At 41.5% G+C, this 17,927-nt stretch overlaps 2 protein-coding genes across 13 annotated transcripts in view; one reads left to right on the forward strand and one right to left on the reverse strand.

The window, feature by feature from the left end:
• Positions 1 to 17,927, forward strand: part of LOC122570491 (lachesin-like) — a 269,681-nt gene that overhangs the window by 166,928 nt on the left and 84,826 nt on the right. Inside the window, exon 1 of one of the 7 annotated variants that reach the window (XM_043732914.1) lies at positions 12,432 to 12,929. The exons of the other annotated variants lie outside the window; for them this stretch is intronic. Within the exon in view, the coding sequence (XP_043588849.1) occupies positions 12,893 to 12,929 (37 nt within the window). The 5' untranslated portion in view covers positions 12,432 to 12,892. Of the gene's footprint in view, positions 1 to 12,431; positions 12,930 to 17,927 lie in introns of those variants that run through there. 7 annotated transcript variants of the gene reach the window in all.
• The window catches only part of LOC122570527 (alpha-(1,3)-fucosyltransferase C-like), a 118,506-nt gene continuing 114,288 nt past the window's right edge, over positions 13,710 to 17,927 (reverse strand). For 4 of the 6 annotated variants that reach the window (XM_043732967.1, XM_043732959.1, XM_043732940.1 and 1 more), the window contains one exon: positions 13,710 to 17,812. In XM_043732967.1, the coding sequence (XP_043588902.1) occupies positions 17,464 to 17,812 (349 nt within the window). In that variant the 3' untranslated portion in view covers positions 13,710 to 17,463. The remainder of the gene's footprint in view (positions 17,813 to 17,927) is intronic. The other 2 variants (XM_043732975.1, XM_043733023.1) reach the window with 2 other exon arrangements.

Below are 17,927 nucleotides of genomic sequence, written 5' to 3' on the forward strand. Positions count from 1 at the left end.
CTGTCTATAACTAGATGGATGGTCATACAGAGATGTGTATGAACGCGTGTGCGTCGACGGCGACACGGGCACGTGTTACGTGTTACGTGTAATATTTATGTGTTCAGCTGTGTATGTGGTTACGCGCGTACATCGCAGCCTGCGTAATTAATCCTGCGTGAGACTATTCGGATCGGTTGTACTAATTATCCACTTCTCGCGCGACCACGTTGCGCGTATAGAGTACTGTGGATCATCGCGTAGCTGATCAATGTTAGAAATTTCTCTACAAGCGTTGTTATTTCGAAATTTCCCTTTGAACGACCATTCGCTATCGACACATGTACGCTGTACAGCCGGCCACCAAATAGACGAGGTAATTTATAGACCCAATGCTAAATATGAAAACGATGAGAAAGGTTCACGTGCAGATACACCGTTTGAGGCTTATGTTACGAATTGTGAACAATTTATTTTATACCAGAAATATACCGCTATCGAGGAATCAACTGGTCGAAATCTTCTTCGGATCTCATTCACGCCTCGTGTTGTTCACTCCGAAATAAATGATATAACAATTGAAATTCTGTTCCATCATCCTGTTCCACCTGCACATGTTCCGTTCAATTTATATTCCATAGAAATCCCAGCAGCAATAATTTTAATTGGACGATGGATATCGTTGTACCAACAAGAGGAACAACAAGCTACAATTCATCCGGAAAATTGTTACTTCACCCTGGCCGTCAAACGCGCTTCAGAACCTGAAATTAAAAATTCAAAAGAACGAGAGGCGACGTTCTTCTCGGAACGACTTCTTTTGTTTCAGTTCGAGATCAGCGACCGTGAAAACTCTCAGCCACGTTTTCCATCCTCGTTTTGAACGCGTTGCTCGGATCCATCGGCATCGCTTATTACGCGGTGAACAAAGTCCTCGTCGGCCGTAAACCTTCTCTCGTTTAATTCCCTGGGAATATGTGTTTTTACCAGCGGACGAGCATTTGATCGGTCGTAAGCTTGACGCGAACGTGCGTCTCTCGGCCGTCGAACCGAACGAGAAGGAATGGAGCACAGGTCCTCGGTTAAATCGCCCGATTCTGTCTTTATGGGTAGCCTTAAAGCGGACGCGCGAGCAGGATTGATAGTAGCTACTAGTCGGACTGATTCAAGGCTTGCCACGTTGAGCGGCGACGACCACATGTTCGAGGGCTGTTAGAACGTTACTGCGCTTAGGAATCACTGTTCCCGATGCGACCGCTCGTGTAGACGGTTCTTTATCGCTTATTGATTCCCCCATGACTAACGACGTCCATAGAAAAATCTCACTTCCTCGATCCCTCTCCCTCGTCCATATGTTCCTCGTACCTCAGACAGATCAAATATTTTAAACCTTTCTTTTTCTAATAGAACGCCCCCATTGGATGTTAGAAAACGCGGTCTAATCGTTGGGCCAACAAACGAATCAAAGAGCAAACAGAATTCCCATTATACTCGACTGTGCCTCCGTTGTGAATCCGTGACATTTTCAAGAGTAAACCTTCGAATCAAACAAATTCCAACAACGACACGTCCACCCGCCATCGCCACCGTCCTTATCCTCGACAAACAGTAACAACAACCGAGACCAGACTTTGGTCTCGGGTGGTCATGCTCCAGCCCATCCTCGATCATCCCTCGAGTAAACGTCTTGGACCGGTTGCAGCAACCTCTAACTCCACGAGAAACGATTCCACGGCGAAAAAAGAAGCTCACGTATCGATAACGCGACGCTGCACAGGGGGCGTGTCGTATTCGCGGGGTATAAACCGGTGAATCAGGAAGGGAGCGAGAACGGTGGAAGTCTTGGAGAAACAGCCTCTGCGAGAAAGAGACGATAAAGAGAGGACAGAGGGAGACTTTGAGCTTCACTGACCCGTGTAACGTCCGGACGGCCTCCTCTATCTGTACTTTACAATCGAGGGTTTTATTGAAATCTCACCGTTCCCTATATAAACTCTAACAGACATTTTTATCTGCTGGATAAATTTCCCTGGGTCGCCCTCCACGAACTTGCCCGAAAGAACACCCATCCACCCGCGTCGTATTCTGGCCATCCTCTAGTTCGCTCTCCCTCTTTCTCTTTCTTTCTCTCTTCCTCTTTTTCTCTCTGTTCCGCCGCTGGCTAGAGGACGAATTATTGGCAAGATATGAAAGGACCGGAGTTATTGGCGATAGCGAGCGAGCATACGCTTGGAAGTCGTATTGTACCGGTGGACCGCTGCGCCGCGGGCAATTTATACGACTACTTACCTTGCCGTTTCTTGATATTTTTTCAGCCACCGTGTATGCGTCTTCTCGAATGTACCAGAGGAATGTTGGTTCGGTAGAGTTTAGTCAGTGGTGATTTAGATTTGTTCCGCAACGATCCACTCGCCGAATACAACTCGGTTCTCTTAAACTCTGCCTCCGTGAAGTCTCACTTTCGATTTTTCCACGATCTTCTTACGGTTTCGAATTCTTCCATGATTCAGTCGAAACTCGTTCGTTCAACTTTCGGATAACGATGAATGGGATAATTACGATTCACGAAGGTATTTCACGTTTATTACTTTCTGTGTTACATTTACGTATTACTATCCTGTGAAATTGTACGAACAATTTCATATAACTTGCGAGCTAATTTAATTATCGTATAGAAGCAAAAGACTGCTACGGTCATTTGCTCGTTGAATAGCTGTGAAATAAAATACTTGATCTTCCCGATAACAATGATCCAGTTTGCACGAAACGGGAGTTAAAGATCTCACACGTACAATAGCAGTTTTATCACGTGTAACCGAATCTCTACCTTCGCGTGCATTTTCCCAATTGCTCTTCGTTCGCTACCGATAGTCTGACACAAATATTCGCTCGGTTCTCGGTGATTCGTCATTCACGCAAATGCTCACTTTCATATAATAACTTTTTACTACATGAACACCGTGCAGCGTGCCAGAACCGTAGAACTTGTGCTAATACTGAAAATACTTCTGCTAAAATTACGTATCTTGACAGTATCAAACGTTCCGTTTAAGTGAGACTGAGGGATTTATCAGTGCAGTTCCTGGAAATGAATAACGAGGAACTTGATCCGAGTTAGGGTGTACGATCGTACGTCGAAGAGAGAACGGTTGTTCCAGTTTCACAGGATGCATTTCTAAGGGTGCGCGGGTTCGATGCTTGCGGCTTATTAATAGCGACGTGGCTCGATGCACTTTCAAGAGTCCATACATCTTGGGATACGTGTTGGACGGATGGATGGCTGAATGGTCGGACAGGCGCGTTACAAAGATCGGATCGCGTATTCGACGGGCTGCGGATATTACGTAAAGTCAAATGATGCGGGATATATTCGTCGTGTACGTGTGTATCGAGATTGTTATTAGTACTTGTATAAAAATTTGCCTTTTAACCTGCCTCTGCTTTATCTCGGTTTCCATTTCTATTCGTCTCGATACATTCGTTCGTTTGCCGGATATCTAACAGGATATACAGGCTCCTCTTCTATGTCAGCGGTGATGACCTTTAAGATTTATAAACCATTCAGTTAATAATGCAACGAAGAGATCGATATGGTATAGAATTCATTAAGACTAATGCCGACATTAAATTCAAACTCTAATATTTAATTGCCAAAGGTAAAAATAAATTCCATCTTTAGAATTCCAAAAATAGCGAGCTAATGATGCAGCGTATATTTAAATCGACGTTGCACCAAATTCGTGGATAATCAAAACCAGAGGTAAAATTTAACACGGGCATCGTATCTAAAACAAAATCGCGGCGAATCGGGCTATTCGCAAGCCACGTTGATCAACTCTGTCGAATATTATAGAAACTTTGTACTCTAAATTCACCTGACAATTTACCATTACATTCATATCATACATTTGCAGTCAATGAATTTATGGAAGCAGGTCAGTTTGCTTCCTGAGAATTGAAAATTGTTTCTGTATCTGTGTAATGAAACTAAGAAATGAAGAGGAAGTGGACGGGTGATTAGAGTGCAGCTTCCGAACGACTCAATTATCAAATCTTGCGATAACAAAGTCACTCTCTCGCCAATCCAGTTCCAATCAGCAAAATCTGCTATTTCGTTCGATCTACTCGGTCGATCTAGTCTAGTGGGTCGTATCGACAGGAACGTACCACGTGCCTGTCGCTATCCGAACGGAATCCATATCGATGGCGATTCCCTTAAAAGCAAATAATACCGTCAGCCGTCGGCGTCGACGCGTCCCGAAGAATTATCGTCGGCACGGATCGATCCGAGAAACGTCAACGACTTGGCGCAACGTATCGACTAAAGTGTCTTCTATCTGTTGCAGATGCAACCGGCGCCCAATGCGCTCCATCTCGTTCCGACGCAGACGGTTCTGCTACTTCGAAAGCTTCTGCTAGTGGCAATTTCGCGAACGCGCGAGTAGACGTTCCACGAACAGCTTACTGTCACTCTTCTCACGACGTCGCGTCTACCCCCTCTCGTCTACCACCCACATCGCCCAATCTCTCGTCCCTGTTCCACGATCCCTTTCAGCCCATTATTCGACACCTCGATTCACTTTCCCGGCGCGAAACGGACGAGGAAAATCGTTGCTGGAACCGTGCCTGATCGCATATTCGCGGCATCTGCCGAAATCTCGGATCTCCTCACGGACGCGTGCCGCGTTATAAATATCTATTCTTCCCCGTAGTAACACACCGAGAGACACGCGTGGTTATAAAATTTCCAGTGGATTCGTTCGAACTGGTTTCACGCCGTCGTGTTTCTTTCGTACGTGTTTACGAGAGCGTATACGGGACTTTAGTTTTACTGTCAGATTATGACAGTAAAAGATATTATACTACGTCGATACTACGGTAGGGGTATTAGGTTGTCCTGACAATTTTGAAAGGTCAGAAATTGGGCGGTGATTTCGAATCATTTATTATGCATATGGATCAACGCGTTGACTACCGCGCGAATCTTATGCTATATTTTTACATCGTAACAGTTAACTGTATTTGCGCAATTTTACTTCGGCAGTGTGATTGTTAAGATATGTATTTCCTTTATTTATCACACAACAGTTATACATATATCTTATATTCTGAAGACCTCGAAAAACCTACTTGCACGCACGCTTGTTGTCAACCGACTCTTCCAGATGCTTCTAACAGTTTCCAATCGTCTTTTGTCTCAACTGAGACCTGGACGCCCTCTGACGCTTACACGCGCATTCACACGTGTACAGTGTAAATGTATCATCTTGCTAACAGTTACCTAGATCATTCCCCTTATCGGAGATATTTTAAGACCATAAGATTCGTCATACTTCGATCGTTCTGAAGAATCCAGCAAGGCGGATGATCTCCCACGATTACCGTGGTAATCGTCGTGTTAAACAACGATGTACAAGATTCAAATGAACACGGTTCCTAGTTAGGTGTCCAATAAAACAATAAAGATACAAATACATAATTTAAAAAGTGTCAAAAAATCGGTAATTGAAAGAGTCGTCAACAAAACGAAGTTGGAATAAAAAGAGCCGATTTTTGCTCGGAATACCGTATCTTGCTGTAATTGATAAAGGAAAAGTTGAACGAGAAATTGATGGCGAGCCGATCGGCTGGTATTTCGTTCTCTTTATTGGCGGTTCACGCCTCCATCGTCGCGCTGATATTTACGGAACAACACGCGGATCGACGCACCGCACGCGGCTTAATAATTTGATTAATTGCCAGAGATATCCTCTCTTGCGTGCGGCTCCAATCAATTCCATTAATCGGCTGTTGCACACGGCCGACAGAAAACGGGGAAGCTGCCGTTCGACGCTTGGATTTCATCGATCCTCCTTTCCAAATCGAATATCGTAGCCACCTATTCGGGTCTCTTATTTAGCGCGCGTGACCGTGTCGATTAACGACGTACGACGACCAGTTTATTTCTCTAATTAACGCTGCTCGATTTTATGCCGCGAGCGATCGAACTGCCCAGTCCAGGAGACAAGGGGTAGAAAGGTGGCGCGTTAAACGGTATTAAAGAAGAGGAGAAGCCCGTAGGCGATACGATACCCTTTGCTGATCTCGAGCTTTACTGCCACTTCGCACGATATAGCCGAACAATGATAAATCTAGGGGAAGTCTCGCCTTGAAACGATAACGGCGTCTTAATAATCAGACGGGGTGAAAATGATACGTTGGAGAATTGTGCTTTCCGTGGTTTCAGTCCTTGTTATTAATACTTCGTGAGCAAAGTGTAATTGCATGATTGCGATGCTATTGCCGGTTAGTTGATATTGAAACGGAGGCAAGTAGTTTGACGCGCTCTTTCGGGTTCCGAAACTTAATTCTTGATAATTTTAATTCGTTTTCAATTCGAAACGTTAAATGTAGAAATTTCAAATTTGACATTTCAGACTTGAACGTTTCAGTTTTTCAATTTCAAATTTAACGATCGGGGGAGGATAAACCCACCGGTAGACTATAATACCTTCACATGGAACGTTCCTACTTTATACGTACTACTACTTCTCTCGGCAAGAATTACTGTTTTTCAACAGCATTCGTTTCTTTTCTGCTGACAAATACTGAAAGCAGGAAGGGAAGGCGTATCAATTTTTTAAAAATTTACTTTACAATTTTCCATTATTTACACGTCGTCTTCTTGCAACGAACGAACTCGTGGAAGTAGGTCATCTGTTTCCCGAGACTTGAATATTAATGCGCTTATATGATAAGAAATTACTGAACGCTGGAGTTAATCGATTCTCGAGACTTCTGAGAAGCTTATATAGAAATTAATAAGGAACAGTTGCTAAATCTCAGACTGTTTGTCAGACGATTGTAAATACCAATGGATCAATTATTATTCATCTTGACTTAATCTAAGAAAATTCTTTCATTGTAGCACCACTCGAATAACATCAGGCAACGAAGACCTAGAATCTAACAAGGGTTATCTGCAAAATTAGATTAGAAGTACGACGAGCAAGGGAGAATCGAGGGAATAAGTCCGAACGATTTCGCGGGAAAAAGTAGGTATAGAAGAGAGCAGAGCATGTGGATATAATGGGGGTGATTTGAGCTTCGCTCGGGAGGGCTCAAGTAGGTCTGAGAGGTCGGTAATCTCTTTTTTTTTTTTTTTTTTTTTTTACATCCATTCGCCGTGATTAGAGCCGTTGCTTTTACAGGCTATATTTTACAGTCCTATCCCTTGTATTTATCGCTGATGCTCTTAACCTGCCGGGTGAAACCACGTGACGCGGAACCACCGATTCGAAAGCGTCTGTTTGGTCGCGACGAGAGGCGATGTTTCAGCTTACGTTTTGGAAGCCGCTTGGAGAGCCTCTTGCCAACAAGTCGCCCATGAGTCATCGCCATTAGGTGGGTGTCTAGAGGCGTGATAGAGTATCGATGACTCATTAACAAAGCGGTTCTCAATCGGCCTTCTACGAGAATTCTACGGTTATACGCGGCTACAGACAAACGTCCTATTGAATCAATCAAATTGTATTACGGCTAAGACATCGTGCACTGTTCATCAACGACTCGTGAAAATATTCGAACACACCATAGAAAAACTTTTATGGGCATAATGTTGTGCGTTATACGAAACATTGAAAGGTTTCATTGCTGTTGTAATAAGACGTGATTATATTATATTATCGACAACATTTCGAACACATTGGTAAAATAGCTTCGAGGATCACCGATATAAAATGTAATTATGTAGATCGAAGTCTATAAGATTCTGGAAAGAACTTTTCGTACTGACGTTTGAATCAAATATCGACAGTTTTATATTGATAAAACGAAAGGGATTGACTTTTTCTTCGGAGTCGCCACATCGAAGATCCATCACGATCTAACAATAAGTCTTAGGTCTTGAAACACGATCGCTTGGCGTGAGGATCGAAGAAGATGCCTTATTGCGAGGTAAATATTACAGCGCTATCGATGCCCCCATTTTGTCTGAAATTTTAACGATTTTATAAGAAAGGATCGTAATTAATAAGGAAACGCGTAATGAGTCGAAAGCATATCGGGAATCTTCCATTTCCTCGAACAGCGTCGAAAGTCAGGTTAAACGAATGAACCTATCTACCAATCGATTGATTGCACTTTGAATTTTTCAGTAATTACCGCGTTCACCTCGGGTAAACGTATTTCCTTCTGCTCCAGAATTCGGTCACGAGCGATCGCTTCTAATCGATATTTTCCCTCCCGAGGCAACCCTTATCGTTCTCCTTCCTCCGCCGTTTAGTACCAATCGGTAATTTCATAATGGTGATTCGATAATAATCGAACGCGTTATCCAGCTCGAATACCGTACCACGAAATCGGATACATTATCGTTCCAATTTTTTTTGTTCCTGTCGCTTGACGCCAACACATGGAACAATTTTGTTTACCTCGAACAATATTACAACGCTATTCGTAAATCAACGTATCGAAATAGAATAAAAATAGAACGTCGTTTTTTCCATCAGCGAAGTGCTCTCTATATTTTCGTTTCTTTTTTCTTTCTTTCTTTTTCCTTTTTTTTCTTTTTTTTTTTTTAACAGCACAGTGGATATACACGTAGGCATATAGCCACGTACAACATTGAAAATCGAACGACGCGAAGTATAAAGACTCTCGAATTTTTCGGCTGTCAGATTTTCAACGTTCCTTCCCACTCTTTCATTCTACAGCCCATTTCCCACGATTTTTCACTCCCTTTATCGTAATAAGCGATGCCAAAGTGCGATGGGACGCGTGTCAAATAATATTTGCCGGATTTCCGATACCGGATCGACGGTTCCGTGCACTCTAAATCGCAATAATTAATGTCGCGTTTGTTAATTTACGATATTATAACGCAACGTCGAAGCTTGGTCGACGTTGGCGCACGTGTGTACAATACGTACAGGAAGTCGACTAAGTGATAGTTTGTAGTTTCGCTGAATAACAAGGGAGTTTGCGAGCGATCCATCAACGAGCAACTTTGAAACACCGATCCGTTTATTTTATAATGATCAAACACAATGGCTGTGTGCGATTTGTACAGTTCGATGCCTGCGCGATTACTTATTTGATCGTGTCGACGCTCTTCCGCTGTTTAAATATTTAGCCAAACCCGTCGTGGTAGAAACAACGCGATTACTACCATTCTCCTCCTTCTATCTTCGCTTCTCTTCACGACTCAACGATTGTGCTGATATATCGTAAAAAAGCTCTTCGTACGGGATAATCAATCAACGATGTAATATCAGCAAATTGACAAACTGCAAGTTGTAGGTGATAGACCGCTGTTGTATCAACGGCTTTCGTAATTTTACGATTTTTAATTAAATAGCTGAGTCCACCGACTTGTAAAATTTATTCTTCGAGAACTTTCTTTTATTGTTACCGTTAGATCGTTAAACAATTTACGATACTTGTAATTTATCAGGTGTAAAATTTGGAGATATTAGTAATATTAGCTGGATTACGCTGATCCAGATGATCGTTAGATTTCAAACGATACAATTTTGAAGGTTTCGCCGAATTTTAACCGAATTTCGAACGATCCAATTGCAATCCTGCTGAACTTTTGCATTCATCGATCGGCCATTTAACCCAAAAACCAGTTCACTTCGATATTCCCTCCCTGTCGAACCCTGTCGGCTATCCCGAGTGAAACAGCGACTCTTTGCAAAGCGGCGAGCGAATAAAACTGACTTGCACCGTAGAACCTCCTTAACCAGCGAAATCGAAGAAAGTTGGGAGCAATCCGATCTTATACTCGCAGTTACCGTTTCATCTGCCGAAAATTTCGCCGGCGGTCGCCACGCTCGACTTTACGACGAGAACTTTATCGTGCAACTTCCGGTTCGTTGGAAACGAACGAAATGGCGGCGCGAGAACCATCAAGTCGATTCCCGAGTACTTTTACAGTGTCAAACCGACTAATGTCCGCCCTCGGGACGCTCGAATTCATCCGTGACTATCTGTTTTCACCATCTATCGGCGTTCACGTCCGATTTATCGCGACTCGATCGCGCATCGAACGAGATCCACGCAGTTTGTCAGCGACGAAGATGGCGAGACGCGAGAAGTTGGATCGATTTTCGATCGATATTCCACGACGGGGCTGTTTGCGGTTCTTAACGCGCGTTCTGCGCCTGACAGATTACTCCGCAGGGACTCTTCCTGTTCTTTATTCGGAAAGGACAAGTTCGATGACGATGCTCTCCCCGGTCGGACCGGAAGTTTCCGCGGTGACGGGATAAGAATCGAAGTTAGTTTGACGCGGGGGACCGGGCATCCTGCAAAGTTAGATTCAGCAAGAAAGAGGGCTGTACCAATGAGAAAAATAATTCCGACGGATTAATCCAATTTGAAGATTTAAGCGTGCATATTAATCAGCGTATTTTGGTACCTTAAGTTTCAACCTTAAGTTTCCAAAGCCTCGAAACGTACGTTCGTCTTACTTCGTGAGAACTTGGCTCGTGAAAATTTGTTCGCTCTGTCTCCTGCTCCATGTCCCTGGTATCATCCACAGGCTGTCACGAATACCAGACAAAGAATAATCGTGACAGCTTCGTCTTCGTGGCTCGCGTCTACGTGCTTCTTACTTTGCACGCTACATTTCCGAATGTACTTGGCCAAATTGCGCGATGTTTCATCCGTGAACAATCCGTTGGCTCTGGTATTAACAGGGTCTAACCGTTCGAGTTTGTTGACGCAACTACCTGCAGGCGAAACTTAATCGAACGTGTTCAGACCGTGGTACGGGGGATGCTTCCTTCGTCCGGGGCGGAAAGAAACTCGGAGCAAGAGAGCGCACGCGGACCTCGTTATTTCTTTCGCGAGCGTTTTTTGTGTTTCGCCCCGAAGCAACTACGCTTTTGTTACGATGACAATAATCGAGGGGCAATTCCGTCGCGTCTCTGCATGGAAAAAGTTAGTCCGAGGAATCGTGCAACAAATAACTATCGCGAGAAAAGGGATTCTTCGAACGTATCGGATCTCGTAAGAACGATGATCTACGGTAAAGTTTAAACGACGAAAATTTCGAAATTTCCGACAGTACGATTCAATGGGGGGGAAAAGTGTGTTTATTTGTTGAAAGCTTAATGAAACCTGATTATAAATGCGTCAACGCGAAAATCTATTAAGGGAAAAAGGTTTAAACAGAGCTGGCGAATTTATCCCGATGGGAAACGAAGTGACTTAGTTTCGCGATACTTTGGCCGGTTTTTGTTACAAACGCTCTCGCTGTTAATATTCCGCGTCAAAGCTGGCCAATCCATGACACGCGAAACTCTAAAAAACAACAGAGGGAAAATTTATATACTGGATTTTCTGGTCTCAAAAGGTTGCCGTCCACCAGCGGCTTGTCAAACAAATTTAACAGTTTAGAACGTCCCGAAACTTGTTATCTTTTTATTTTGTTTCTATGTCAATTTGTCGATTCGAAACGTTGAAGATTATACTGTCACGATGTCAAACGACCGTGGCTTTTTTCCCGTTTTCTGCTTCTTCCGTAAATTCTATATGGAGAAATTTTATATGCCGATATACAGGATGAGCCAGTAAAAATTACCACTTTAAATAACTCGTTGTCCATCGACTCTATGAAGCAATGTTTGAAGTGAAATTTTATTTAACATTTACATTTTATTTATTTATTTTATTTAAGAAACCTCGTCAGGCGAGAACATCTTGTTTCTTTTCAATACCTTACGCTTTTTGAGACATTGAACTAACCGAGATTTTTGAATGGCGCGATATATTATTTATAACATTAGTCGATCCAACTAAACGTTTTCTGCAAAAGGGTACTAACCTATTTTCAGCGGCAAACTTCAGCAGGTATTTTAACTTTAATTTGTTAATTTATCGTATGAAAAGCAAAGACAACGTAAACACTGTCTTTTCTTGCCCTCCAGACATTAAGAAGTTACGAATTAACAAGTTAACAATTGAACACATGCAGTGGCTACAGAAAACATTTTTGTATATCCTTACTTCCCAAGAAAACACATCTTTCTTTATCAAATTTTATATATTTTACTTCTAGAGTGTCTAACGTTACTTCTAGACTAGATATACCTAATTAATTAGTATGCCAGTGCTATAACGGGTACAGTGGATTCGAACACATCTGAGTACACAGATCCGATTCGTGACTCGTCTCCACTGATATGGCCACTCGATTTACGGTTTGCGAAAGGTGTGAAACGTAGTTCGTTATCTTGAAGAATTCGTATAATGCAATCGTGCGATCAGCGACGAGCCACGACGACAGAATAGAAAATATTCAGCTACTCATTCGCGCTGATTGCGCGTTGCTTTCAGATACACGCGAAACCGAATAAGTTTCATCGGTCAATCGTAATTTCCAACAGAATTCGAATCTGTCTCACGCAACCATCGTTTCAATTTATGGATACGATTCCGTAACGATTCTCCTCCCTTTTTTTTTTTTTTTTTTTTAATTAACGAACACAACGACGGTTAATCGACTGGTAAAAAAAAAAAGAACGAAAAAATGGAAGGCAGTTACGTCAGTTCGTTTCGCGTGGAGGACGTACGTTTACGCCCCATGTAATTTTTCGATTATCCAACGATGTTATTGCATCGCATTGTACCGACGTTGGAAACACTCCCATCGAGTGATTCCTTTGAATAGAACGCACGCGGCACTCTTGGCTGTTAGCGAGTCCGACATAACAGCTGCTTCGCGGTTTTCAATCGCCATCGAACGGAAGTTATTATCGCGTGTCGGTTAACCTTGAGGACAATACGAACATTGTCAAATAAATTTGACGCCGAAAAGGGTCATTCACTTTTAATAAACGAGATTCAGAACGTTTAATTAACTGCTAGTAACGTTTGTCAGTTTTGATTGTTTAACGTACGATGATGTGGGTATTGCCGAGTGTACATGGAATTTTGCAAGCGACACCTGCGTTACGAAACAGGTATTGTAGAATACAGTATCATACAATACTTACGAACCCTTTGTTCTTCTTAATGAGATGTACACAGATAGCATACTCCGTTTAGACATAGTTGTTCATCGTGAGATTTCTTTAAGTCGAAGTATTTTTCTACCAATTAGTTAAAATATTTACGCAGATGTTTGGATACGTTAACGTTCTAGAAACTTATAGAAGACAATGGCAGAGCGAAGATGTTGTAAGTCGTAGCAACATGTTGTATCTGTAAATAGTATGCCGAACTATATCTGTTCAATAAACGAAGAAGAACGTCGAGTACTTTAGTTGCAACAAAAATCGTTGGAAAATTTTCCCAGCAGCAAAGTTATCGAGTAGAGCGTTCTAGAACGAGAAACGGAAAAACATAGACATCCTTCGCGATCTTAGAGAAACACTGGTTGCCGCGAGAACAGTTATAATTACCGCACTTACCGCAAAGACGTCTATCCGTCTAGGCAGTTTAGCATTGTACTCCGACCGACGCTACTCCTCGCATTCTTCTCGTTGCTAGTCTTGTTCACGTTCAAGTAACACGTCGTCCGTGCTATCTGGAAATACGAATTCGCTTTCTCCTAATAACTCACAAATGCGTTACGAACACGACCTAATGCTGGCTGATGGAATTGGCAAGTCTAAAAGCGTTCAAACTCACAGTTTTCGAACATCAAGAATTTCAAAACCGAGATGTTTAAACATTTAGATTGCTGTAAGGTGATTGTGGTAAATTTGAAAAATTGAAAAGTTTTGTATTAAAAACGACTATTTCATTGGCATAAACGATATATATTTAGCAGACATACTATAGAACGCTGAAAGAATTTTTAGATTTCGAAAGAACGGAATGTTTTCGAATAATCGATGACTTCACCGACGCTGTGTGTATTTCACAATCCTGAATCTTTGTAATCGTTTAACATATGAGGTCTACGTTAATGACATATCTGTCCATTAAAATGATATAAAGTAACAGGAAGAAAATACACGAAACATTAAATCATTACTCGGATGATTGATAAAAGAACTTGAACCGGTGAAACGAAAAGAGGAGACGACAATTTCGTTGGCCATTTTTGTCCCTAACGGCACTACAAAACCACGCGATGTCACAATAAAAAGTTGTACGTCACAGTGACGTTGAAATAGCTTTCGTAAAAGTGGTTAACCAATGGTCTATTGTACGAGTTTTCCAGTTCCACAAAAACGTACCACAGGCATGCGCTTCTTCGCGTTCACTGGTCCCAAGCATCGAGTTCCATTCCGTGAGAGAACGTGGCGTCCAGGTCTATCAAGCTCGTGTATTTTCTATCACAATCGTGAAAAATATCGTTCGGGATATTCATCGTCTAACACGTTGTTCGTCAATAATATATTCTTTACTCTACTATTTTCCTTACAAAAGTAGAATCACCTTTGGCGTTACAGGAAAAACATACATAAGATCAGAGTTCCCTTTATTTTCTTACAATAGTCGGTCAATGATATGTAAATTATACGAATACTCGATTAAATTTATACATCGCTGGCAGAAATTTCCGCTTGAATAGCCGACGAGCGTTATGATATAAAATTCTAGCAAGCTGTTTGGTGTTTGCGCAGAATTTCAAACATCGTAATTAATGTTATTACGAAATAAATTATCAGGGCGAAATTAACGCGATAGAAGAACGTAGAGAGAATTGAATGTTTCTGCTTTTCAAACAACAACTTTACGAACAATTTTTCCGAACGATACAACGTGAAGAACGTTGCAACTTCAACGGTACTTTCAACAGTATATTCAAAACGAATCTTCAGCCAGCTCATAATTAATCAACGGGCCGTACTTGTTTACAAAGAATCCATGAATCGAGCAAACGACAATTTCGACGCGATTCAAATCGTTTCGTCAAAGTGTTTCGCATCCATTCGCGCGAACTTCTTCCTTCGTTCAGCGATTCGAACGTCGTCTTACAAATCTTTTCAGACCGACCAACCCAACGGTCTGAAATTTCTCCAAGACCGTCGTCGGAGAAATTGCGAAAGAATACCGTTACCAGTACGAGAGAATCTCGAAGACAGACGTTGTTTACGAGGCAGTGTAGCGAAGACACGCGACATTGGCGACTTTGGCGACTGAAACTTTCCAGGAAATAGCGCGAGCTTCAATTAAAACGTACAGACAGGATAAGACAAAACGGAGAAGTCTTATCCGCGTTTCTCTTCGCTCGAACGAGCCATTGTCTCGTTCTCTTGATAATGGACGCGAAAATGCTTTTACGAGTTCCATCGGTCGTCGTGGATCGTACGAACGAATCTACGAAAGTATTTCATTTCTCGATGACCGGTCCTTTGTTTCCGTACAAACAGGTAATAACATACGCAAAATAATGTACAGGTAGGACAGGTCATTGTCCGCGAAGCTTTTCAGAGGCGCGTATTAGACGCGTTGACGTTAACGATAAATAGAGCGATGCTAGGTGCCCACAGAAATATGCAACTGTCCACGAAACAGTAGCGAGCGGTTTTCGTTGCTACGCGTTTTCGTCGTGACGACTGGCGTTAACATTGTCAGTCAGCGAGGCGTACGTTGCAAGTACGAACGAATGTAGCGATATAGGATGAACGCGTTTTCCTCATCGTTCGACATTTTAACGACGAGACGAAGCTTGTACGCTTTGTAGCGCGAACACTGTCGTAAACTTATCGTCGACTTATACATAAACTACGCTTACGCTTCGTGGGCGGATATTGGGCCTTACTCGACTCATGACCTAGAAATGGTAAAACTCGGTCGGATAGTTACCTTGAACGTGTCACGCGTACTCAAGAATCTGAATAAATTAGAGAATAGAATATCGTATAAAAATAATACAAATAATAGTACTAGTATTTTTAATAAATGTTAATAATACGACAGGTATAATTAATATCGATATTCTCTTGAATCGCGTCACGATCGTAGAATTCTTCTAACGTTGAACGTTAAACAATGTCGGACAAATGTTGCGTAAGAGAAAATTGATCGACTCTTGCTCGTTGTAAAAACGATGAAGCGAAACTGGTGCATTGAATTTTAAAATGACATTGTCGATTTTTCATGACGTAATGCGAACGGTTTTATCGTTCGTTAATACCAGGCTTTATCTTATAGGTGTTGTATGAATGGTTTGCTAAAAATAGTCCGTCGCCTGATAAGTGATTCTAAACGAACTCTGCGAATCGAACGGTACATCGTTTTTACGAATCACTTGACAATACATCGTTTCCAGCCTGAGAATGCTCATAGATGGTTACAAGTTTCAAATTAATTAATTACAATTTTTCTCGCTGTCGGTTTCGCAGGTTAACGAATGTTTGAAAAATAATAAATTCTTCATTTTAAAACGTTCGATCGTTTAATTGCCACTTCAGTGAACTCGGAATCGAAGGTAGACCAGTACGGCGAAATAAATTATGAAAATCATCGATCTTCGGAGCACTTGTATACCGATTCGATCGGTGAATATTTATGGCAAGTAATATAACGGTAGATACGAGGTTCGCGTTAATTCTTTAAATTATGAATGAACCATTCTAATTATACCAAATTACGAATAATGCTGAATGACGCAGATAGATAACTGCGTTTGAAATAAATTGGTTCGGAATCGTTCACGCGGCTAACGCGTATCTAACACAGAACCGGATCCGTGTCTTGTCTATCGTTCATCGATTTTGTTTCAATTGATCGTAAGACGAGATTCCAGTTTTTTACGAATTTCGCTCTGATGGCAGAAACCGTTGATCGATATTTTACATATTTCGATATCATTCACACTGCGCTAACTATAATACAAATCTAGCAATTCGTCGCATTTATACAAGTTTTCGACAATACTCGAACACTTTCAGACACCTTTCACGAATATGTCGTATTATACGAAACATTAGAAAATTTCGTTAGCGGTGCTTCCATTGTCATGATATGCTGGTAAAGTTTGCAACAAATCCCGGAACGTGTATAAAAATTATAAGATATTTATTGTAATCGCATACACTTTTCAAAGATCGCAGAAATGTTAAATTGTTCGTTATATTATAGTAAGACACGACATTTACAGAGATCATCTTTACCACTAACTACACGTTTTAGACGACTATTCACGCCGTGTACTAATCTTCTACTAATAGTAAATGTGTATTTTCAATAAACGTAAGTGTAGTTTCGATATAATCACGATAATAGTCGTGTCTCATTAGAGAAATAATTGAAAATGTTTAATATGGGACATGTAATATGCTTTTTCTATATCGTATTTTAGATGTGTTATATGTATAGAAGTGGAACGTTGATAAGGAAACCAATAAAAATATATGTATATGTCTGTGGACATTAAAGTTCTCCATGGCAAGCGTTAAAATCGCTTTTGCGAGCCTGTATGTAATGTATATAACCCTGATAAAATCTTAATGCTCAAATAAATTCGACAGTCGTAAACTAAACGTATTTTACGATAACTTAAATTTGCACGGTGATATGTCAGAAATGTGCGCTAAATCAGTCTTTGAAAATAGACCCTGTAAGGTAGCTGTGATTACGTAAAAATTCCTGGAGGTGACATTTCGACCGGCTGAACCAATCAGACAAAAAGTTTTGCGTTCGTGGCTCTTTCTGCTTATGAAGAAACTCGCAGAGATTGCATATACCTTGATGAACGCCATCCTCGATCTTGTAATACGTTTTCCAAGCGAAGTACTCGCTGTACTTTCGCGGATTTTTGATTAGCTTCTTTAGATATTCGGCCAGACTCTTTGGCGTGTCGAAGTCGAACACGTCTATGTAAGATCGTGGTGGAGCATAACGGCTGTAATTGGCGCCACCATAAACGATGGGAACCACGTTGTATCTGGAAACAGAACGGAAACAATGCTCTTTGTTAGGTTTCCTTTAGTCGTGACACCTTTTATACTTCCCCCTATTGTTGTCTCAAACAACGAGCATGTAAGGAGTAATTAAACGTG

This window comes from Bombus pyrosoma, linkage group LG1 (assembly GCF_014825855.1).
Source record: "Bombus pyrosoma isolate SC7728 linkage group LG1, ASM1482585v1, whole genome shotgun sequence".
Classification (NCBI taxonomy): domain Eukaryota; kingdom Metazoa; phylum Arthropoda; class Insecta; order Hymenoptera; family Apidae; genus Bombus; species Bombus pyrosoma.